The sequence below is a fragment of the Bos grunniens genome, chromosome 9 (assembly GCF_055505025.1).
Source record: "Bos grunniens cultivar Pamir isolate PY7600 chromosome 9, Bosgru_T2T1.0, whole genome shotgun sequence".
Lineage (NCBI taxonomy): Eukaryota > Metazoa > Chordata > Mammalia > Artiodactyla > Bovidae > Bos > Bos grunniens.
Genome location: NC_141173.1, coordinates 98370379 through 98393851, shown reverse-complemented (window position 1 = coordinate 98393851; position 23473 = coordinate 98370379). Strand labels below are relative to the sequence as shown.

The 23473-nt window shown below is 41.1% G+C and overlaps 1 protein-coding gene across 43 annotated transcripts in view; it reads left to right on the top strand.

Annotated features, from left to right (window-relative positions):
* PRKN (parkin RBR E3 ubiquitin protein ligase) overlaps nt 1–23473 on the top strand; it is a 1227412-nt gene that overhangs the window by 764043 nt on the left and 439896 nt on the right. For 39 of the 43 annotated variants that reach the window (XM_086318619.1, XM_086318629.1, XM_086318660.1 and 36 more), the window contains one exon: nt 11214–11350. The exons of 3 other annotated variants lie outside the window; for them this stretch is intronic. In XM_086318619.1, the coding sequence (XP_086174745.1) occupies nt 11214–11350 (137 nt within the window). Of the gene's footprint in view, nt 1–11213; nt 11351–15557; nt 15954–23473 lie in introns of those variants that run through there. One more of the 43 variants, XM_086318643.1, reaches the window with a different exon arrangement.

The window sequence follows — 23473 nt, the reverse complement described above, 5'->3', positions numbered from 1 at the left end:
ACCAGCCACCATCACATGGTTCCATCCTATTTTCTTGCCATTACTGTCCATTAGCTAAGCAAAGTCCCTTTCCCTTTCTATCAAGTGGGTGTTGCAAGCATTGGACACCCTGGATGAGGCCGGATCAGCTTAATCCAAAGAAATGGCCCGGTTGAAGGACGATGCTGTTTGCAGCCTAGACAAGTAGTATCCATAGCTTAGCTTGAAACAGGCTACCTACTGCACACCTCTTAATCCTGCAACTTTGTTGGCCTCTCTTTTCTTCCCGTTTGCCTTTCCCATGTGTCCCTATTCATTCATAGTCATTCTGTCATCTGCTCAAACAGCTGGGGAATTTGGCCAGCTCTGGAGAGACCAAAAGATGGCCCTTGGATTAATGGAGGCAAATGTTCAAGCAGGAAACCCTTTCTGTAAAAGACTGGACAGCAGTTTAGGCTTTGTGGTCTGTACAGTCTCTGTCACACCTACCCACCTCTGTCTTTATAGAGCAAAAGCAGCCATAGACAAAATGTAAAATGGCTGTGTTCCAATAAAACTTTATTTACAAAAGTATATCGGGGGGCCAGATTCAATCCCAGCTGGAATTTGCTGACCTCTCTAGATCAGAGTCTGGAGAGAAGGTAGAGAGTTAAATAACTGACTTTTCTGGGGTATGGGCTGTGAGAGTGGCTCAGGCAGTGTGGGGGCAAGGAGCACATCCAAGGGCACCTGCCCCTCTGTTTTTTCCTGTTGACTCTATCCTCTTGCAGCCCTGACCAGAAAAACAAGAGAAAAAGTACTTTAGAATTAAATTGTTATTTATTGAGAGTTATATAGGGCTTCCCTGGTGGCTCAGACAGTAAAAAATCTGTGTGTAATGCAGGAGATACAGGTTGAGAAGATCCCCTGGAAATGGAATGGCAACCCACTCCAGTATTCTTGTCTGGAGATTTCCATGGACAGAGGAGTCTGGTAGGCGACAGTCCATGGGGTCGCAAAGAGTCGGAGAGAGTTATATAAGATATTTTGTTGTTGTTGTTGTTTTAAATACCCAAATACCTTTTCTGATTTTCCTTCAATATTCTGGCTCAGGGCCTTTCTCCAGATGTGTCTTCCTGGAAGTGAAATCTCCAGAAATCCCCAGATTCTTACTCCTGTAAGGAGCACATGTGCTCATGTGTTCATTCAAGAGGTTGCAAAGCTGGAATTATGAATCTCTTTCATACATTGTTTCAAGTAAACTTTAAATTCCCCACAGTTATGGGAAGGAAGAAATGTGGTGATCACACAGACTGAAGGTTCTGAAGTCTCCGGTCTTCAGGGATTGTCAGAGCTACCCTGTCGCTTCACAGATCCCTGTTTCCAAAACTGGGTTCCCAGGCTGGCTGGTGGTGTGGCTGTTCCCACCACCTCCCAGGTTCGCTCCAGCCTCCCCGACCTCTGACTTCTTGAGAGGAGCCCTTGCAGGGTTCCTTTTCTAGGTTTTCGATGTGAATTCAGTCGGATATGTATGGCTCTATCTAGTTGAACTTTATTCTTTTTAGGGAAACATTTTATCATGTTATACACTGCTTTCCTGGCTATGCATGCATGCGTGCGTGCTAAGTCACTCCAATTGTGTCCAACTCTTTGCAACCCTATGGGTTTTAGCCCCCAAGGCTTCTCTGCCCATGGGATTCTCCAGGCAAGAATACTGAAGTGGGTTGCCATTTCCTTCTCCAGGGAATCTTCCCGACCCAGGGATCGAACCCACATCTCTTATGTTTCCTGCCTTGGCAGCTGGGTTCTTTACCACTAGCACCACCTGGGAAGCTCCAGCTACATGTAAAATGAAAAACTCAATTCGGAAAATAATGTTACCATGTGCAAAAAGTTCTTAAATTGTTAATATTTTCGTGCTGCATTCATCTAATGATACCACAGAAATTTCATAATACCTCCTCATTTTGCGATATTTTCATGGTAGAACTCTTTTAAGCTGTCTGCAATCTATTTAAAGGTGGGTTCTTCATTTCAAACTACTCTACTTCAGAGGACCTCGGTTTAATGTTTCTGAAAGGAATGAAAGTCAGCATTCTAGCATTCATTCATCCACTCATCTTACGGATGAATGAAGGACCGTGGAGAGATCCCCCTGCAAGGTTTTTGTGATCTCGTAGCAAATAAATGTATCTTTTTTAAATCACTCTGTGTCAGTAATAATTTCTTATGTTAAATACCTCCTAATATTTGGAGGCACTGGGCTGATTCTCCACGCATTAATATTTCCTATCATGAGATTTGGGGATATGCTAGAACAATTTATTTCACAGCGGGGTTCCTATCTAAACAAGATCTGTCTTCTTATCTTTCTCAATTTAGCAGAATGCTATTGCAGCTTCTAGCTGCTCCTAGCTGTTTTTCACAAAAGAAAAACCAAAGACAAAATATGTGCATGAGTTGGTGTATGTTTCAGATGGCGTCTTCTGAGTGGTGCCACATAATAGCTCTATGCAAATGATGTGACCCAGGAAGTATTTTATGTTAAATCTGGTGTTAGCTCTCTTTAGCTATATACACTGACAGTCTGAATACAGTATGCTCTGAGATTATAACTCAGAAGCACTTAACTCATGAATATAATTTTAAGCATCCTTAGACTTTTGCAAATATAATTTTGAGAATTGAAATTAATTGTACTAGGTGGGGGGATAAGAAAGAAATATAATTTTCCATGAGATGCATTTTCCTTCCATAGGCCAATACCATTTGGAGTTTTGTTTTATTTCCTTGTTACACACAGCAGTTATTTCATTATAATTTTCCTGCCATTTATAGTTACTTTTCAGCATTTGTTTAGTGGTATAAATACCTTAGTAAGAAAAGTTTGAGTGTTGATGATAAATCAAATCATTTTAATGAATTGCTATAAAAGAGGGGTGACGTCTTTGCTTTTAAAATTTTAACTTTTTAAGAAAGAAAAGGTGTTTATTTTTAAATGATATGTAATTTTATTGAAATGTTTACAATCTAAAACTTCTAGAAGTCAATGGTTTATATTTGGGTTCAACCCGTCAATAGTAGTTATTTTTAGAAACACAATATGTAAGCTATACTAAAATAATGTTCTCAAAGATTGACACCATCTGGAGGAAATTAACAGTCCATGAATTCTTATAGCCATGCTTTATATTCTGTTTTGCATAGCTTGCTTGTTATTAATGGTTCTAAACAACCTAACTCAACTACACTTAAGGTGTCATATAAACCTAAGACAGAGACTTACATTACGTGACTTGTAAAAACAGTAGCTTAACTTCCTAGTTTCATTTTTAATTTTTGAAGGAATTCAGAACTTTGATGGAGGCTGAGGCGTTGATATGAAATTATAAGATGTCGTTTCCTAACCCGAACTAATTTTATTCCGTTTTAAGTATTTTTTCACAGGTGTCCTCACTTCCCTGTAGTTTCTTGGTTTGACTAAAACTCATTCTTGCCTTTTAGGTCTTAGTTTATACTTTACTTTTTTAAGGACAGTTTCTCTGCCTAACCGACGCTGGAGTAAGCTGTCTCTCATCTGTCCTCCAAAAAGTGTCCCAGGCTTATTATCTCACCAGCAAACAGAAGTCCTTGAGGACGAGAACTCTGTGTTCCCCTCCCCTCCTTGCCCAAAAGAACCAGCACACAGTAGCTTCAAAACTGTGTGCTGAATGTGAGTTGGGGATCCTGACATTGGCTCATAAAGGTGATGGAGGACGATGCGAATGGCAGGCTGTAAAATACCGAGTTTAGCACAGAATGGAACTTTATAAACAGAAGGCTTACAGGAAATCAGGCAGTGAATCCATGTAAACCAGAGTCTTGCTGATAAAAGTTTCCTGTGAGAGATTGGATTGGAGCTGAACCCTGACAGTTTTTTGGAAAGTGAAGACAAATTGAAGAATCGTACACATAGAGATAAGAGCATTAGAGGGTGGTCCAGAAGCTACAAAGAGACTGATCTGAGAGAAACAGAAAGATTTATGAGTGGCAATATGGGAGATACATACTGCAGGGTGAAATCTAAGCCAAAGAGGGCTCTGGAAGCCAGAGGAAGACCTGGGGTCGTAATACATTGGCCTTAGGTAATTAATTCATAATTTGACCAAGAACTGCCATGGTGAAAGCTATTTTAGAATAATCTTGCTGTAACGTATTTTATTTAAAGTTTTTATCAACAAGGGAAGCCATTTAGTTTGTTCATTGTCATCGCTCTATAGGGGCCGAATGCTCTGAGGCTTGAGTCACCTTGCAAGCCCTTCCACAATCATGTCTGACTCTTTTGCGACCCCATCGACTATATACAGCCTGCCAGGTTCCTCTGTCCATGGGATTTCCCAGACAAAAATATAGGAGAGGGTTGTGATTTCCTTCTCTAGGGGCTATTCCCAACCCAGGGATCAAGCTTGTGTCTCCTGCCTTCTTTACCACTGGCCCACCAGGGAAACCCAGAGACAAGTTAGGTGGTCTCTAAAGTCATCCCTGTGGTAGCACTTAGCTGCACTGAAACAATTACTTTGTCGTCCTCAGCCCCACTGGACCCTGAAGAAAGGGACCGTGCCTTCTTCACATTGGCAGGACATGGCATGGAATGATTTTTCTAAAGTTACTGGCAGGATGGATGAATAAAAGTGAATCAAAAATATAAACATAAGGCGTCTTCATCTTAGCTATGGTCTGTACACTGAAATACGGGGCCTCTGCAAGTAAGCTTACAGAGCTGGGGTCAACTCATGTGTGTGTGCAGCAAAGAGAACCGGATAAAGCCAGGAGGACATGAGCAGAGGAGGCAAGAAGGAACTGGAAGAAGCAGTTAATGAGCTTGTGTCAGATCTGCCAGGGCCTTAATAGGATTCTGATTCCAAGCTGACTAATGGGCAAGTGAACTCACTTCAGGATTTTGACTTGGCTGCTGGGAGGAATCTTGAAGGTCATTCAACTGTTGAAGCTCATTTTAATTTCTAAAAGTTGGATCTATGAATTAGTACCTCGGATCAGGGGGCTCTCCAGCGACGGGGACTGCTCACTTGGCTAACTCGAGTAATGAACTTGTGCAACATATGTGGGCTAAGATGTTATCCCCAGCGTGTCTGCAGGGAGGTGCTGGCTCGGGTACTTCTCTGTCGGTCGTGCACTTGGGCAATTAGTAGGTATTGTCGCCAAATATAGATGAAAGTGCATTTGGTTTCAGAGATTTCGGTCATTTATTTATTGTTTATAAGCAATCTCTTAACTAAAAGGGATTCACAGTGACAGTTGCTAAGAAGATAAACTTGAGTTATTTAATGGTGTAGCTCTCTCCCTCTAATTATTTTTATCTAATCAAATGCTTTATTAAATTCCCAGGAGTCATCGTTGCTCATGTACAAGTAGTCTGAAGAGAGCTCAGTAAGATTGCTAACTGGAGCATAACAGCTGTGTGACTGCAGGACAAACTAAACAGCGTGTGCATTTTCAAGGGTCAAATGTTAGCTCAATCTGAGAGCTAATTTTCTCCTTCCAGTGAGGAAATTGCACTTTTTAAACTCCTCAATGATTTTATACTTAACATTTTTATTCTAATATTCATGGGTTTTTGTTGCATTTCAAGTTCTACTATTGCTAAACATAATATTTCTCTTAATTTTGCTTTTTGCTGGGGTCAAGGAATAAACCAGCTGTACTACGTAACTTAGCGGTCACCTTCCATGCTCTGTACTTTCCCTCTCTTCTGTAGACCTGGAATGTTTTCTCTAGGTCCACGTGCTGGAATCTTGATCCTCCTTTAAACGCCACTACATTCATGAATTCTTTTCCTACCTATTGTCTGAACATGATCTCTTCCTCCTCTGTGCCTGTGTTAGTCGTATAGCACTGCATAAAAAACACATCACAAAGCTTACGCTTTTCAACTGTGGTGTTGGAGAAGATTCTTGAGAGTCCCTTGGACTGCAAGGAGATCCAACCAGTCCATTCTGAAGGAGATAAGCCCTGGGATTTCTTTGGAAGGAATGATGCTAAAGCTGAAACTCCAGAACTTTGGCCACCTCATATGAAGAGTTGACTCATTGGGAAAGACTCTGATGCTGGGAGGGATTGGGGGCAGGAGGAGAAGGGGACGACAGAGGATGAGATGGCTGGATGGCATCACCGACTCGATGGACATGAGTGTGGACGCCTCCACAGACTGCTCGAGGACCCTCACAACGTGGCCGTTCTCTTTGCTCAGAGCCGGTGACCCGGGAGAGAGCACAGGCGGTTTGTGTCTTTTCCGGTCTAGTCCTGGAAGTCCCATGTTGGGATTTCTGCATTTTCCCTGCAGTTCAAGCAGGTCACTTCATATAATGTGGGAGCAAAGTACACGAAAGCATGAAGACCAGGTGGTGGGGATTTGGGGGAGCATCTTAGAGGCTGCTTACCGTTTCCTAATCTTTAGCATAACTTCAAATATTCTGCCCTGTGTTACGCTTACGTGTGTCCCTTCCCTACCTGCTCTGTTAGATTTTCGTTTTCTTTAGAGTCTAGACTTGCTGCCTTAGCTTTACATATCTTGAAATTTTTGGCACATTGCATTCAGTATATGTCACGTTCATTTGAGAAGCTGGAACCACAGCCTCTCTCTTAGTGGGTATACATGAAAATGTATCTGTGACAAAAAATCAGATAGAGATGGAGAGGTTTTGGCAGAGAGAGGGAACGTAAAGGAGATCAAGTGTGTGTGTGTGAAAAGAGAGAAAACGGATGAGGTAGAAAACTGTGCATTTTATCAGAAAACTATGAAAAAAAAAAATGGGTACCATTTTGTAGGTACTAGAGAACTAATTTTACACGAGTTTCAATGTTCAGATGACTGTGGAACAGTCTTCTACTTTCTGTCCTGTATGTGAATGCCTCACTGTTTTACTAGGACTCTCTCAATTATGCTTAATACTTTTATTAAAATAAACACCAAAAACATTTTGTACTGGGGTATAGCCAATTAGCAATGTTGTGGTGATTACAGGTAAACAGATAAGGGACTCAGCCATGCACTTACCTGCATCCACTCTCGCCCTCTCCATCCGGCTGGCACATGACACTGAGCAGAGCTCCATGTGCTGTACCATATGTCCTTGTTGGTTATCCGTTTTAAATAAAGCGATGTTTACATGACCTTCCCAACGTCCCTGACTGCCCCTCCCCTGGCAACCATAAACTCATTTTCTAAGTCGGTGAGTCACTTTCTGTTTTGCAAGTAACTTCATTCATATAGTTTCTTTTAGATTCCACATATAAGAGATGTCTGGAGAAGGAAACGGCAGCCCACTCTAGGATTCTTGCCTGGAGAATCCCACGGACAGAGGAGCCTGGCGGGCTACAGTCCATGCGTCACTAAGACTCAGACACGACTGAGTGACTAACACACACACACACACACACACACAGATGTCATATGATAGTTCTGCTTTTTGAATAAAGGGTCTTTGGATCACTCCTTTAATAAAAGCAGGGACATCGTTGCTTACAAATAACTCTGAAGTCATGTCAAGTGCAGCATTTGTCTGTGATTTTTTTATATATGTTGGGAACTTTATTTAGCTTTTGATTAACTTCTCTGTAACCTGGCTCACTGGGGTAAAATCATTTTCTGGATTGGTCAATTAACATTTATGTGCAGTCAGAGCAAAGGGCACAGAGGAATGTCAGAAGGAAGAAAAAGACCCACAAGAATATAGGTCCTGGCAGGTCCTCCTCAGAAATGTCACTCATATCCATCTCCTCATTTCCACTCCTAGATCCGCCAGCACAATGTGGTCCTATTCCTTAGTAACTCATGTCAGATGTATTAAAATGACCTCCAAAGACTTTTCTCAGCTGCTAAAGAGTGCTAACTTTTTTCACTCTCCTCTTTCACCTTCATCAAGGGGCTCTTTCATTCTTCTTCATTTTCTGCTGTTAGCATGGTGTCATCTGCATCTCTGAGATTGTTGATATTTCTCCCAGCAGTCTTGATTCCAGCTTGTGATCATCCAGACCAGCATTTTGCATGACGTGCTCTGCATAGGGGCTTCCCACGTGGCGCTAAAGAACTCACCTGCCAATGCAGGAGACGTAAGAGACGCAAGTTCGATTGCTGGTTTGGGAAGATCCCCTGGACAAGGGCACGGCAACCCACTCCAGTATTCTTGCCTGGAGAAACCCATGGACAGAGGAACCTGGCGGGCTATAGTCCATGGGGTCACAAAGAGTCAAACATGACAAGTCACTTAGCATACACTCTGCATAAAAGGTAAATAAGCAGGGTAACAATATACAGCCTTGACAATAAACAGTTCCCAATTTGGAACCAGTGCATTTTTCCATGTCCGGTTCTAACCGTTGCTTCTTGACCTGCATACAGGTTTCACAGGAGGCAGGTAAGGTGGTCTGGTATTTCCATTACTTTAAGAATTTTCCACAGTTTGTTGTGATCACACAATCAAAGGCTTTAGTATAGTCAACGAAGCAGAAGTAGATGTTTTTCTGGAATTCTCGTGTATAGTACAATGGATGTTGGCAATTTGATCTCTGGTTCCTCTGCCTTTTCTAAATCCGGCTTGTACATATGGTAGTTCTCAGTTCACGAACTGTTAAGCGAAGTGAAGTCGCTCAGTCATATCCAGCTCTTTGCTACCCATGGATTGTAGCCTACCAGGTTCCTCCATCCATGGGATTTTCCAGGCAAGAATACTAGAGTGGGTTGCCATTTCCTTCTCCAGGAGATCTTCCCAACCCAGGGATTGAACCTGGGTCTCCCACACTGTAGGCAGATGCTTTACTGTCTGAGCCAATAGGGAAGTCCATGTACTGTTAAGGTTAGCTTGAAGGGTTTTGAGCATTACCTTGCTAGCATGTGAAATGAGTGCAATTGTGTGGTAGCTTGAACTTTCTTTGGCATTGCCCTTCTTTGGGATTGGAATGAAAACTGACCTTTTCCAGTCTTGTGGCCACTGCTGAGTTTTCCAAATTTGCTGGCATATTGAGTGCAGCACTTTCACAGAATCATCTTTTAGGATTTGAAATAGCTCAATTGGAATTCCATCACCTCCACTAGCTTTGCTTGTAGTGATGCTTCCTAAGACCCACTTGATTTCACACTCCAGGATGCCTGGCTGTGAGTGAGTGACCACACCATCATGCTTATCTGGGTCATTAAGACCTTTTTTGTACCCTTCTTCTGTGTATTCTGGCCACCTCCTCTTACCTCTCCTGCTTCTGTTTGGTCCTTACCATTTCTGTCCTTTATTGTGCTCATCTTTGCATGAAATGCTCCCTTGGTATCTCTGATTTTCTTGAAGAGATCTCTAAAGCAGAGCAACTGATGTTCTATGAGTTGACAAAGTGGTGTAAGTTCTTTTGGACTTATTTTAACTGAAACATATTTTAACTGAAAGGCAAAACTATAAATGTGTACTGTTGTCTAGACATGAAAGAGAACGCTTTCTATTCTTCCTTCTATTAATAGGGATGGAAAGAATATATTTGCTAGACGAGTGGCTACATGCCACGCATCTTAACATCTCTCTGGGACCCTGCCAGAGTCCACAGTCCATACTGACTGCTTTGGCTTTTATATAAGTTTTCTTTCTATTTTTCTTCTATCTGGTAATTGCCAAGCTTTTTTTTTAACCTAGTTATATATAGGCAGATTTTTATAAACGCTCTCATAGTTTCTCCAGTGTTTCTCTGTATTGATAGCACATCAGGGGTCTGTAAAGGCTGAGTCAACCACGTTGCTAAAATCAGAATGAATAACCTTTTTCACAGAACGTAGTCCTGAAAGAACGAGGTAAATATGGCAGGCCCATAGGGTCGTCTAGAGGGGGTAAGGTGTGTGTGACTTGTACGTGTGTGCAAGCCTGATTCTGCTCCTAGAAACAGGCAAGCATTGTATTTCATCGTCTTTAGTGGGGAGGCTGTTAGAAGGGAGGAGGCTGAAAATTCAGAACACAGTCAATACCCAATTGAAAAAGGCCCCGGGAATGGAAATGGCCCTGAGGGGCTGTCAGTGGGCTCAGAGCAGGGAAATGGAAGCACATGAAAACCTCAGTGACGCTCTGACTCAGACGGATTGACCATCATCCTATTGGCTCAAGACACTAAAATACCAAGGTTTCCTTTCCACTTTTTTTGTGTGTTATATATTGTTTTGAAATAAGTAGGAAAACAAAATTTTTAAAATATTGTAAACTATTATGAAGTTATCTTCTGTTCTCTTATTTTTAGGGGAAGAGCTTTTCTCTGTTAAGAACTGGGTATGAAATGAAAAATATTTTGTAGTTTGTTATCGTCACTTAGAAAATAGGTTTATCAAGATAAAATCTAATGACTTTCTTACTATTAAAATTGCCTTGGGGCTGATCTCAAATTAATATATTATTTTTGTCTCCTTTTTGTCATAAATTCATGCAGTTGATTTACTAGTAAAAAAAAAAAAATCGTGGTTACTTGGCAGATTTTTTTCTGTGGTCTTTTAAGGAAGACCAAACTTTTTAGGACTTATATATATTGATTTATTAGTACTCCCCTAACTTTAAGAAATTGAGTATTTGACTAGATTGGGGGAGCATAATAGACAAAATCTTGTCATAGAGGAATCTCTGTTAGATAATCTTTTATTTCTAAATTCTACTTTTCTATTTGCCAATGAGATATGAATGACTCTTTAACATGCTTTGATAATTTTTCTTTTGACTTGGAGGAAGTTTGGGTTTATATACTGTTTAATATTATAGCTAAATTCAAGGATCATTTATTTAAAATCTTACAAGGCCTAGTGCTATGAGAATATGAATATCAAGTAGACTCAGTGTCTACTTTCACAGAGATCATAGTCTTACAAGAGAAGAGAAACATAACAATATCATGATGGAATAGTGAATCATTAGAAATATATGTAAGTGGATGGCATGATGAGTAAGTTAATTGGGTATTATAAGTCAAAGCCTTCTAGAAAGAGCTTGTATCTGAACTTGGATTTAAATAGCTGATTGGTCAATATGGTTGTATGAAAAATAAAAGTTAAGAAAATCATAGTTTGCAAGGTGTTTCCAGTTTTGCAGAGTTAGCATTGATATGTGTGAGCCCAGGGCTTAGCAGCACAGTTCTCCTCATGGAGCATGCCCTAAGCGACCCTACAAGATTCCGGAAAGTGTCCTAGGCCGCACGTTGCATCTCCAGCCTGAGGAGGACTAGAGGAAATGTCTTTGCCTCTGCAGGAGTCCCGTCCTGGTTTTCCAGTGCACACACCGCCACGTGATCTGCTTGGACTGTTTCCACCTGTACTGCGTGACCAGACTCAATGATCGGCAGTTTGTCCACGACCCGCAGCTTGGCTACTCTCTGCCTTGTGTGGGTAAGTCTACCACTGTTTCCTCCATTTCTAATTGATTAAGAACAGAAAAAGGAGAACTGTTGATATAAAACTATCTTAAATATACCCAATTCCCTAATGAGGAATTGGAACTCCAGAATCTATTTGATCATGGTTGGGCAAGAAGATTAATGTTTGAATCACAATATAAAACCCTAGGGTTTGAAGGACCCGTGTTGAACTAGAAAATGTATAATCTACATAAAGGCATTGAAAATAAATTTTAAAATATTATTCAGCCAATGTATACAAAGTATGTCTATCAATTCACCCTGAGAAGTAGAAATTTATTAACCTGGATTTAGAGCAATTTTTTATCATACACCTCTATTGCTAAAAATTTTGAACACCTACATAAATATTATATGAAAGAACATGTATTTAAAAAGAAAGAATGATACAAAGCTGAAATATCTGTTTAAAAGCTTTATATCTTCCAACATTTCAAGACATCCTTTACTTGTGCTATATCATTATCATTAGATGTATTTTTTTAATGAGGTGAAATTCACATAACATACAATTAACCATTTTAAAGTGTACAATTCAGTGGCATTTTTTGCTTTAATATTGTTATGCAGTGACCACCACCTCTTTCTAGTTTCAAAACTTTTTCATCACTCCATAATAATATTCTATATCCATTAAGTAGTCACTTCCCATTCTCTATTTCCCCCATCATTTGGCAAGCACTACATGTGTTTTTTTTTTTTTTTTTTTTGTCTCTATGGACTTGCCCATTCTAAATATTTCATATAAAAGGAATCACAAAATCTGTGACCTTTTGTGTCTGCCTTTTTCACTTGGCATGTTGTTGACATTCATCCAAGTTGTGATAAGGACCCGTACTTCGTTATTTTTGTGGCTGAATAATATTTCATTATATGGACATACCATAACTTATTGATCCATCCATCCATTGGTGTGCATTCTTTCTGTCTTTTGGCTGTTATGAATGATGCTGTTGCAGACATTGGATACTTGTTTCTGTCTGGACGTATGTGTTCATTTCTCTTGGAGTGCAGTTTTGGGATTATATGGTAATTCTACCTCGTAAGGAACCAACAAACTGTCTCCCACAGCCGCTTCGTCATTTTACATTTCCACTACCAGCGTAGAAGGGTTCTTATTTCTCCACATTCTCACCAACACTTGCTATTAAATTTTTCTATTTTTTAAGTAGCCATCTTATTAAATATAAAGTGGCGTCTCATGGTTTTGATGTGTGTTTCCTTAATGACCACTGATGGTGAAGCTTCTCACATGCTCACTTGCCACTTGTACATCTTCTCTGGAGAAACGTCTGTTCAAGTCCTCGGCCTGTTTTTCATTGGGTCGTTTGTCTTTTAGTTGTTGTAAGAGCTCTTTATTTATTCTGGATGCTAGGGCCTCACCGTTACATGACTTGCAAGCATTTCCCCCATTCTGAGTCTTTTCACTTTCTTTACAATGTCCTTTGATACACAAAAGTTTTAAATTTTGATAAAGTCCAATTTATATTTTTTGTTGCTTGTGCCTTTGATGTCAAACTTTAGAATATAGTCCCAAATCCCATTTCATGAAGATTTACCCCTATGCTTTTTCTAATAGCTTAGCTCTTATATTTAGGTCATTGATTCCTTTTAAGTTGATTTCTATATATGGAGTGTGGCAGGGGGTCTGGTTCCTTTAAAAATAGGAAATGGCTTTAGAAATCACAGCCCTAGTGCTGGGTGTGCTCACTATTACGAGGTTGGTCACTCTTTCTAGGCCGAGCTGAAAGAGCTAGGAGACATGCATTTTTTAAAAGGTGAAAACTGCATTTGTACTGACATTTTCACTTTATATCCAGGGTTATGGAATTCTTACTTGAAGTCACTGATCTTAAAACTGTCATTGCTTCCTCACTTAGCAAAAAAATCTCATTTCTGAGTGATATTAACATAATTACTCATTTGTCTCATTTCATAATACGTATACAGTAGTATCTGTTTCAGAATACCAACACCATCACCAAAGTGTGATTACTGAACACAGTGTTAAAGCAGTTTATTTTGTCATTAGGGCATATTGTTATAGGGATATAGAGTCATGTACAGTGACTGTATAATTATGTCACCAATTTCACACATATTTTTAACTATTTTAAAATGTATTTTGTTTTCATAGTTTATATTTTTATATTTATATAAAATATTAACATGATTCCAAAATCAAAGCTATGAAATAATTATGTTCAAAGAAATACAAATTTTATTTCCATTCTCTTGAATATTCCTTTCTCTATGTGTAGACCTCTATTTGAAAAAGCTCCCATTTTAAAACGCATAAACAGATTATAGATGATATAGATATTGAAGAGATTTGAATCTTAAGTAAAAAGTAGAATACTGTGCATATCTGTCTCCACCTTCCTTTTTTTTTTAAACTGTACATTATATATTCTGTATATCTCTCCCTAGTAATATGTGTATATTTTCTTCACAGAAAAAGTAGCATTATTGAATTCCATTTGGTGGTTATACTTTACTGTTCCCATATGGTAAACACTTAGTTTTCATTTTTTTTTTTATTACAAATATTGGTACAACCAATAGACTTGTATACACGTGTATTTTCATAGTCTTGATCAGAGTATCACTGAGATGGATTCCTAGAGTGGAACTGCTGTATTGAAGGGAAAAATATGTATTTATTTTTATGTTTCCAAACTCTTCTCCCCAAAAGTGTGCTGTCTTCCATTCTCACCAGTGACGTGTAAGAGCAGCAGGTCCCACACCACCTCACCAACAGAGCAGCCACAGGCCTTTGGGGGCCACTTTCCAATCTTACCTTTGCAAAAATGGCATTTCCACATGCATATTTTTTCTTATTTTGAACGAGGCTGAGTATCTTAAGTTTAAGATCCTTTTACACTTCTTTTTCTCCATCACTTAAAAAAATCTCACCTTTTTATCAAGGGATAGGCTAAGTGAATATATTATATTTTTTTTTTTCTTTACAAGTATTTTCTATATAGGACACATTTGACAGTCCCTTACAGCAGCAGGAAAAGCTAACGAGGTTCAGTCTCTCATATTTTTATAACGAATGTGTGTCAACTAGCTTTTACTTTGCTATTTCTTTGCCAAAGGATAACTGACAGCTTCTAAGTGAAATAAAATATTTGCCTGGTTAAGCTGTATCTCATTGAAATGCATTATATGAATTTACTATGGTTAGTTATCTTTTAAATACCATTTTTTTACATTAACTGTGTTAATGACATTTTTATAACTCTATGCATTCCTGAGTTCGTCTTCTTCATTTTAACTGTGAATGAGGTAGGGAATGAATGAGTTTTAAATATGCTTACTTTGCATGTTTTTTTGGGGGGAATCCTTTCAAATATTTTAGTGACTATATCTACTTTATTACCATATAAATGTAATATTCCATAAAGTCTTGCTTTTGTTTTTTAAAAGGCCACTTACCATTGAGAAAGAATCTTCTCTAACACATCTTTGCTTTCATGTTTAACAGGAGGCAGAAAGCTGCCTATCTGTACATTTTGTTATTAAAAGAGAATGTAGCAAATAACCACAAACTGAGACAGGCTGGAAACAGCGGTTCTGCTGGGTGGTAAACCTCCTACACTGCGCAGTTCATGCCGAGGCTTGCTTCTTCACATCCTCTGGTGCTTTAATATGTGTCTCCAAAAGTGCTCACTCATAACAAAACGCAGTTCAGCTCGTCACTGTATTACTTGCCGTGTATTATTCCAGCCTTCTTTATTTTATAATTTGAGGACTCAAATTATATTATCAATATTTGACATGTTACCTGAAAACAGGTCTTCTGATGCTATTGTAGTTTCTTGCTGTTGTAAAAGACAACCTGAATTGTCTTGACTGTTCGCTCAGCAGAGGTGCTCCTCACATTTATTACTTGCTTAGTTTCTAAATGCCGTGCTGTGTGTCATAGCTTCAGACCTTCCTCAGTTTATATCTCAGAGCTTATTGTAATCAGAAGATGAAGTGCCCTGTTAAGGGTAATAGTTCCTCACAGTGTTGAGGACCACTGTTCTCTTCTTTGGCTTCTGCTTTACTTGCTTAGTGCTATCTTTAATTAATGGTTTCTCTGCAAGAAGCTCGAGCCTTTTAAAGTCACTTAAGTATTTTAACAGAGCTGGTTGGGTGAACATGAGAGAATTCGTCCCTAATTCTTTTAGCCAAGGGCAGATGCTGCTGCTGCTGCTGCTGCTGCTAAATCGCTTCAGTCGTGTCCGACTGTGACCCCATAGATGGCAGCCTACCAGGCTCCTCTGTCCCTGGGATTCTCCAGGCAAGAACACTGGAGTGGGTTGCCGTTTCCTTCTCCAATGCATGGAAGTGAAAAGTGAAAGTGACATCGCTCAGTCGTGTCTGACTCTTCGCAACCCCATGGACTGCAGCCCACCAGGCTCCTCCGTCCATGGGATTTTCCAGGCAAGGGTACTGGAGTCGGGTGCCATTGCCTGCAGATAATGCTCTCCAAAAGGGATCTGATAAAGCAAGGCTTTCTAGGAGCCTGTGTCATAGGACTCCCCTGCCCCTCAGGATGTCCCCCGTACAGTTCATGACATGCGATTATTTGATTTGCAGACCAAGGTATGAAATACCAGTATAGGCCCTAATATGGACTGCCATAAACCGGTGAGTCGCTTACACATATCCTTGGATGTGGACAAAACACTGGAGAAGCCAAATTCAAATCCTGACTCTGAGACTCACTCCCTGTGTGATTTAGGGCAAGTTACTTAACCTTGATTTGCCTCAGTTTCACTTTAAGGTAAAACAGGGGCAGTACAATAACATCTAGCTTATCCGCTCTTATGTAGATGAATTAAAATAATGCCACATAAAGCACTTTTCAGTTAAATGCTGAAGACGCTGGGCGTGTGGTAAATATTGGCTTTTGTTATTTTGTTGCTACATAAGCATGTATTCCCACAGTATGTATAAAATGTACCTGTGCATGTATGTGTATACTGACAAAAGAGCATGTATTTAAACATTCTTTATTTTATTTATTTATTTTTTACAATATATTTAACTGTAGGTTGATGTTTCCTGCTATTTAATGCATAAAATCAGCCAATTATCAAGCATTACTCACCTCTCCAGCTGTCTGGCCATCTTTTCCCCTTGGTTTATTTGACTTTGACTTGACTCTCAGCATGAAACAACACACGTACTATAAAGTAGAAAGTTAACAGAAATGGAAAATCAAAGCTTTTTGAACTATAAATAGAAACAGCAGACTATCAGAAACAAGAATTTATCAAACTCATGTTATTTCCATGGCACAGTCTGCTCCCAAGGTGGGGTTAATTAAAAAGTTAGGTTAATTAACATCTAAGAGTCTTATAAATAAAACTTAGTATGTATGAAAAGCAAAAAATCATGGTTCGTTTCCATAAGGGAACTGAGAATGTACTGAAAGGGCGTCTTCCTGGGAGCTGGATTACTCCAGCAAGGCTCAGCGTCTACACCAGATCCACACAGTAGGGTCAGTGTGTTACTGGTCCCGTGTAGCAGGGTGCTGTGAAGCATCTTCTTGCCTGCCCTTGGACGACCTCACAGGTCCGTGTAAAACGACTGGACCGCAAGCGTCAGACCCAGGGTTATCACTGGCTTTGGACACTTGGGAGCACATCTTGTTGGTTTCCCTGAAGAGATGTGCCTTTACACCACGTCAGTTTAAAACGCCTTGTCAAATGGTTTTAGGACCCTGTGATGACGACTAGCTTTCTTGCGGATTATAGTTCTTCCAAGAAAATTAAAGCAAGATTAGTTTATAGAAGCAAAGGGCATTTACTGATAAATTCATAACTTTCTTAATTTTTATTCTATATTAAAGTATAATTGAACAATGTTGTGTTTCAGGTGTACTGCAAAATGATTCAGTTATATATATATATTTTTTCAAATTTTTTTCCGATTTAGGTTATTACAAGATATTGAGCAGAGCTCCCTGTCCTTCTACACTAGGTTCTTGTTGATCATCTGTTTTAGATATAGTAGTCTGTATGTGTCCATCCCAAACTCCCAGTTTATCCCTTCCTTTTAACTACGAAGTGGAAGTGAAAGTGGCTCAGTCGTGTCCAACTCTTTGCAACCCCATGGACTGTACAGTCCATGGGATTCCCCAGGCCAGAATACTGGAGTGGGTAGCCTTTCCCTCCTCCAGAGGATCTTGCCAACCCAGGGATCAAACCCACGTCCCCCGCATTGCAGGTGGATTCTTGACCAGCTGAGCTATCAGGGAAGCCTATTTAACTATGAAGGTCCTATCTAACCACAAGTGATGAATATTCTCACAGTGGACATGCAGCTTGAATTCACTCCTTCAGTTTTCTGGCTGTGGGTTTCACATGAAGAGATAAATGGGAGTCTCACTGGTAAATAAAATTTGGATTTGCATGGTGGTTGTATTCCTACTTTGATGCTCACAAAACGCATGTGTTATTTTGTTAGAGTGACATGGGTATGACGTCAAATAGGTGTCTGTCTCTTGCACAGCCCTGTTTGAGATTGTTCTTCCTCAGTTTGTGGTAAATGCAGCTATTCAACCCTCACACCTCCCCAAATCTATACAAAACAGCCCTTTCCTTAAAATCCATTATTTAGTATATCCAGAACCTGGGGAACAAGCCATTCATTAGGGTTTAAATAGTGACATGATGAGTAAAATGTCAGTTTTTTACTTCCCTGGTGGCTCAGACGGTAAAGAGTCTGCCTGCAATGCAGGAAACCTGGATTCAATCCCTGGGTCGGGAAGATCCCCTGGAGAAGGAAATGGCAACCCACTCCAGTATTCTTGACTAGAAAATCCCATGGATGGAGGAGCTTAGTGGGCTACAGTCCATGGGGTCACAAAGAGTCGGACAGGACCCAGCAACTAAAACACACACACGTGAGTAAAAAACACAGATTAACACAGATCAGTTTTCTGGGACTATTAACTATATATCAAAAAGTAGAGACTGTAAGTAGAATTAGCAAACAATTAAATATTTTTCAAATTACACTGGTTCCATATAAGCCACAAGAGAGCTAGATAAAGCAGTTATTTCTGTTGCTGTGTGACTCACATACCAAATGTCCAGCTAACAGTATCCATGTAAATCCACCATATCTGCATAAAAGTCCAACACCCCTTACCCTCAAAATGTCTGTAATAAGATGTTCTTTGTTCCAAACCTGATCTTCTAAATCTTTTCCAACCTCCTTAAGCTAAATGCCTTCAAAGCTCTATTTTAGACAGATGCCTTCTTCAAGGTGTGACCAGTCAACAGTGAACCAACTATTTCCATTGCCATAATTTTTATGATGAACAATTAAAACTGCCTCAAAATACCATTCAAGTAGAAATCCTGCTTCTTTTGTATGAGCTCCTCATTTGACCAGAAATTATGTTATGCTATTTATAAGAGTGGAATGCTGAATTTTGTTTCCCTGATAGTTAAAAATAAGTCATGATTAGAGCCCTTACTGAGTACTTTCCCTGTATAAGGTCCCACTGGGATGCTTACATACATACATTCATTTAATCCCCACAAAGCCCTGTTGGGCTGGATGTTGTCATTCTTCCAGTTTAGAGATGAAGACTTTGAGGCTCACAGAAGTTAACTAAACTGCACATGGTATTGCAGCTGGTATGTAACAGAACCGGTATTTATCCAGCTAGCTGTGGCTCTAGAAGTGTGCTCTTAATCACTAGTTCAGTTCAGTTCAGTCGCTCAGTCGTGTCTGACTCCTTGTGACCCCATGAATCGCAGCACGCCACGCCTCCCCATTCATCACCAACTCCCAGAGTTCACCCAAACTCATGTGCATCGAGCTGGTGATGCCATCCAGCATCTCATCCTTCTCCTCCTTATCACTAGATAGCATACTAAAAAGCAGAGACATCACTTTGCAACAAAGGTCTGTCTAGTCAAAGCTGTGGTTTTTCCAGTGGTCATGTATGGATGTGAGAGTTGGACCATCAAGAAAGCTGAGCGCAAAAGAATTGATGCTTTTGAACTGTGCTGTTGGAGAAGACTCTTGAGAGTCCCTTGGATTGGAAGGACTCACGCTGAAGCTGAAACTCCAATACTTTGGCCACTTGATGTGAAGAACTGGCTCATTGGAAAATACCCTGATACTGGGAAGGATTGAAGACGGGAGGAAAAAGGGATGACAGAGGATGAGATGGTTGGATGGCATCACTGACTCCATGGACATGAGTTTGAGTAAGCTCCAGAAGTTGGTGATGGACAGGGAACCCTGGTGTCCATAGGGTCTCCAAAGAGTCAGACGCGACTGAGCAACTGAACTGAACAGAACTGAACTGATGTTATTTAGTCATCTAGTTGCGGCTTTAGAAGTGTGCTCTTAATCACTGTACAAGTCGATAAGCCTGTAAACACCAAAGTGCCATACCTCTAAAAGCTCTATGGGAAAGAGCATCAGGGGAGGAGTGTCTCTAATTTGCGGCACTTTTTTCATATTTAAACCAGAAGCAAACTTGACAAGTAGGAATTCTCTGTATTTTTCAGAGGAAGAAATACAGGCTTAGTAGGATTGAGTCAGAGAACAAGATGGCACCCCACTCCAGTACTCTTGCCTGGAAAATGCCATGGATGAAGGAGCCTAGTATGCGGCAGTCCATGGGGTCACTCAGAGTCAGACAGGACTGAGTGGCTTTCCTTTCACTTTTCACTTTCCTGCACTGGAGAAGGAAATGGCAACCCACTCCAGTGTTCTTGCCTGGAGAATCCCAGGGACGGGGGAGCCTGGTGGGCTGCCGTCTATGGGGTCTCGCAGAGTCAGACACAACTGAAGTGACTTAGCAGCAGCAGCAGCAGGATTGAGTGAGCAGCATCACAGAGTCAGGAAGGGTTGAGCTGAGATTTCAACCCCTGGTTGCACCGAAGCTCTGTGTTTTTCCCCACCCCCACCCTGTTTCTCTCTGGACTGTGCTTCTTAGCCTGCACTGCGCATTTCAATAACATGGCAGTTTGCTTGTTTGTTAATTTTCAATTGGAGGATAATCGCTTTACAATGTTGTGTCGGCTTCCTCCATGCCACAATTCGAAGATGGCACAAGTCGCAGTGCCCAGGCCATGCCTGCAGCCGCCTGGATTAGGACCTCTGGGGCCGGCTGTCGTATCTGATAGAGGCCCCACATTTAAAAGTTTGAGCACTTCTTCCAGGTGAGTGTTCTCTGGGTAGTGAGGTATTTTCCATGGGAGATCGTAGCATTAATAAGCCTGAAAATACTCCCACTGCCCTTACCTGTTTTCCCACGAGTGATATGACTTTCTATCCAGCATAAGGTTTTTCAATAAACATTAAGGGTGTTGAAAAAGAGGTGGACAAACACGGACAAAATGGCCTGTTTCCAGGGCCTCTGACAAACTCTTGCACGAAGTTAAGGGCTTCGGGGAAAACTTCATAATTACTGTGAAATATTGGCTGTGTTTTTGCTGTATCTACTGTTATTACATTCCTTACTAGGAATGAATTTGAAGTGCCAAAGCCCTTTGCGGATCTGCTCTTAGCACGGAGTGTCACTCACCCACCTTGGTGGAGTCTCAGGGATTTAGGCAGATTTATTTTAGAATTCAGGCTTCCCAGGTGGCATTAGTGGGAATGAACCCACTTGCCAATGAAGGAGACATAACAGACGCAGATTCAGTCCCTGGGTGTGAAAGATCCCCTGGAGGAGGGCATGGCAACCCATTCCAATATTCTTGCCTGGAGAATCCCCATGGACAGAAGAGCCTGGCAGGCTGCAGTCCATGGAGTCTCGAGAGGCAGACATGACTGAAGTGACTTGGCACGCCGACACATTTTAAAGAGCAGCTAAAATAAAAATAGAATTCACATGATGAAGACTCTGGAAATTGTGTTTTCCTCTAGTCCACTGTGTGTCCTGGTACACAGGTGTCCTGTAGCTTTGGGGTGTCCCAGGGCAGCTCCCCCCTTCCCTGTAATGTGGGGCGCGAGTGCACCCCCTCTCTGCCTTCAGCACTTGCCCTTTGTTTCCTTTCTCCTCGCAGTCCACTTTTCATACAGTTCCCGTCTTCATGTAACATAGAATGACATGTCTATGCTGACACGCACCGACCTCAGTCCCGTAGTGTCCTAAGTGTCTGGTCAGTGATTTTACATACGTGCACGCTAAGCATACAGTAGTCATGTGTGGATGTGAGAGGTGGACTGTAAAGGAAGCTGAGCACCAAAGACTTGGTGCTTTTGAACTTGGAGAAGACTCTTGAGAGTCCCTGGGACTGCAAGAAGATCCAACCAGTCCATCCTAAAGGAGATCAGTCCTGAATATTCTTTGGAAGAACTGATGCTGAAACTGAAGCTCCAATACTTTGGCCACCTGATGTGAAGAACTGGCTCATTGGAAAAGACCCTGATGCTGGGAAAGATTGAAGGCGGGAGGAGAAGGAGACAACAGAGGATGAGATGGTTGGATGGCATCACCAACTCAACGGACATGGGTTTGAGTAAACTCTGGGAGTTGGTGATGGACAGGGAAGCCTGGCATGCTGCAGTCCATGGGGTCCCAATAAGTCGGATAGTACTGAATGACTACTGAACTGATGCTAAGTTTGTTCAGTCATGTCCCACTCTTTGCAGCCTCATGGACTATAACTCTGCCAGACTCCTCCGTCCATGGGACTCTGCAGGCAAGAATATTGGAGTGGGTAGCCATGCCCTCCTCCAGGGAACAGTCCCAACGCAGGGATCAAGCCCGTGTGTCTTGTTCTTTGCCACTAGCACCACCTGGGAAGCGATAATGCATGAGGCAGATCGTTCTGGCCTTTGAGAAACAGGAATACTCTTGATGTCTGCAGAGTCAAGAAGACCTGTTCCTAGACAACTTTTCAGGAGGCTAAGCATAAAACCCAACATACATGATAGTTTTGGCTCTTGAACATTGCTTTCCCAAATACACACAAATAATCCAAGTCCATATCATTTCTAAAACCACATCGAAAAGTAGGAAGTATATTAAAAGATAGATCACCAAACAAGGTGTGTAATCGGTCACTACATATACTGAAAACTCAGTATAATTAGTTGCTAAAGAATTGCTACTTTAAAGCATAATATATAACATGATGGACATATATTCAAATGAGGTAAAATATGAATTTAAATATTTCTGAAAAGTGATTTGGCAAGTCATATTAGAGCTCTGAAATGTTAGCAAACTGCCTAGAAGCCTGTCCATGCACACATTCTCTAAATGTTGCAAATATTCAAGGGTGCGGGCCCATGACAAGGGCAGAGAAGGAGACAGGTGCAGGCAGGAGGGTTGAAGGGCAAAGGGGAAAATGGAAGTGAGAACAAATGACAGATTGAGGGGCCTTCCACAGGCTGGTGAGAGTGTGCTGTGCACAGAATGATCGAACACAACTTACATCTAAATCCTTTAAAAAACTAAAAATCAAAATATGCAGCCTGTCCTCCTCCTAGCCCCTCAGTTCAGTTCAGTTCAGTCATGTCCGACTCTGTGACCCCATGGACTGCGGCATACCAGGCCTCCCTGTCCATCAGCAACTCCTGGAGCTTGCTCAAACTCCTGTCCATCTCATCCTCTGTCGTCCCCTTCTTCTCCTGCCTTCAATTTTTGCCAGCATCAGAATCTTTTCAAATGAGTCAGTTCTTCATATCAGGAGGCCAAAGATCTTGACAAATTGTAATAGCCACTGTGAAGATGGCAGCAGAGAATCCAAGCAGCTGACGAGCTTGCCATCCAAAGCCAATGTTCTTTCTGCCTCAAAATTACTTGAAATTAAATCAAACTTCCTAATTTTCTGAGGTTAATGCTGCTAAACTTTTTGTTCTTTCTTTGGGGGGTGGTTTAATAATTCTGGTAGCTTTCCTTTGGTTTGGATGTATGAGGCAGGGGAATGTCAGGATGGTAACCTAACTTCTCTAACAAAATCGAGGCCGATCAGAATGCAGGTTGATTGTCATGGTGTCATGCTCCAGGGCAGGCTGGCTGGAGGTGGGGGTGGGGGGCTGTGCCTGACACCATCATTCAGGGGGTCAGACTCAGCCTCCTGTCACCTAGGGCTTCTGCTGTTCTCAGCGGCCC